This window comes from Arachis ipaensis, chromosome B10 (genome assembly GCF_000816755.2).
Source record: "Arachis ipaensis cultivar K30076 chromosome B10, Araip1.1, whole genome shotgun sequence".
NCBI classification, from domain to species: Eukaryota; Viridiplantae; Streptophyta; class Magnoliopsida; order Fabales; family Fabaceae; genus Arachis; species Arachis ipaensis.
In genome coordinates, this window is record NC_029794.2 from 111,720,706 (window position 1) to 111,722,700 (window position 1,995).

Genomic DNA, 1,995 nt, shown 5'->3' on the forward strand with positions numbered 1-1,995 from the left:
GACCATTAATGATGTAAAACATAAATTTAAATAAAAAATTAAAATTCACCATTTATTTCATATTTTTTTAAAAAAAATTGATATTACGGTCGGATTTATTGAGGAAATAATTCGACGATAATAGTGCGAAAAACAACATATTGTGGCGTCAATATTACTGTCGAAAAAATCCATTGGTAACCAAATGGTATTTCGAGCAGGTAATCTGTCGCAGAATCCGATGGTAATTATCATCGAACGAAAAAAATTTGACGGTAAACATTTACCGATGAGGTTTATACTCTCTAATTTCTTTCGACGGTAACTTAATTACCGTCAGATTTTGTTTGTTTTCCCAACGAAAAATCCGATAGTACTCGTCGTTTTTCTTATAATGATATATCTTTCTTGATTTGATAGAGTATTAAGGTGAATAAAAATAAAATAAAATGAAAAATCATGTTGTGGCATGGTCATGTAATTCATTCAAGCTTATATAATTCAAAGTCAAACAATATACAGCTCAGAGAAAAAAAAAAGTCAACACATTATATCTAGGTCGTGATTTTGGAAAGTAAAACTTAGCACTATATATGGCAGTATGTATATAATATATCTACCATTGATATATATGAAGCAGCTCCCCTTCTTTCTGGATCTCATTTTTCAAAACCATATGTAGTTTAAATGATGAAAGGGATGAAGCATATTATTATTGTGATTGTTATTATGGGTTTGATGTTGTTGTGGCCTTGTCCATCATCAGCAGAGAAGACAGTGATTAATGTTGGAGTAGTGCTTGATCTTAGTGAAACAGTGGGGAAGATTGGATTGAGTTGCATCAACATGTCCCTTTCGGATTTCTATGATTCTCATCCTCATTACAACACCAGGATGCTCCTCCATGTCAGAGACTCTCAAACTGATGTTGTTACCGCTGCTTCTGCAGGTACATATTTTTTCAATTAGCTGCATATATCTTGCTTATTAGCTTACATGTATGTCCGTACAAATTTTCAATTACTTCAAATTATTTTTAAATATTATATACTCTGATTAGCTTGCTAATTGCATTGTGAAGATGTATTTTATCATCTATGTGAGATGAACCTCTCTTATTATATATACTCCTCTCATACACCGTTAGGAATTTGAGTATTAAGAAACATTCAAAACTTCATGGTTTTTCGATTACTTTATAGGTACTTAAAGGAATAAAAAGGGAATACAAGGGTAATGGGCTTCTTTGACAATAAGTTTGTTAGAGTAGAAGAATATATATAATTTTGAGTTCTTTTTTTCATTTAATTTTAATTAATTTATTTTTTTCCCTCATATTTTGAAATATTACTAAAGGCCATTTTATAACAGGACTAATTAATAATAGAGGAGTGCTAGAGGTCAGCAACTTTTGTATTTTGTAACTATCAATTGGCTATTAATAGTATTTTTAATGGTGTGAGATTACATCTAATAATAGGAAATCACTCATTTTTCTTTTGATAGTTAAGTGCTAACACAAAAACACAAAACTTGCTGGCCCGTAGACTTTCTCTTAATAATATCTCATTCTTAGTCTCTGCCCGTATTGATTCTATATATATATATCGAGGAGGGATGACACTATTAGCGAGTAAATGAGTAATTTAAAAGCCTATTCAAATGCGTGTATATATAAACTAGAGATATTCATAGCACGAAAAAGAAAACAAACAAGAGAGAGAAATAATGTACGGAGAAGCTAAGACCTCTTCAGCTCTTGGATTACTACTTAACTAATTGTAGTAGTATTCATCATAAGTTATATATTAGACCAAGTCATTTTAATTGGTGATGGAACCTATCATATATTTGAGTCACGGCAATGCATATGCATGTATATGAGGCGTGACTAAGACAGAAGGAAGTTAAAGGGATATTAGCTAGCTCCAATCACAGATAAGGAAGAAAATCTATCACTTGTGTATATATAGTCTCCAGTCGTTATATATCACTGTCCCCACTGTGTTTACTTCA

The 1,995-nt window shown here is 31.3% G+C and overlaps 1 protein-coding gene across 1 annotated transcript in view; it reads left to right on the forward strand.

The window, feature by feature from the left end:
- LOC107624548 (glutamate receptor 2.1) overlaps positions 615 to 1,995 on the forward strand; it is a 6,275-nt gene continuing 4,894 nt past the window's right edge. The window contains exon 1 of the mRNA XM_016327049.2: positions 615 to 928. Coding sequence (XP_016182535.1) covers positions 667 to 928 — 262 coding nt within the window. The 5' untranslated portion in view covers positions 615 to 666. The remainder of the gene's footprint in view (positions 929 to 1,995) is intronic.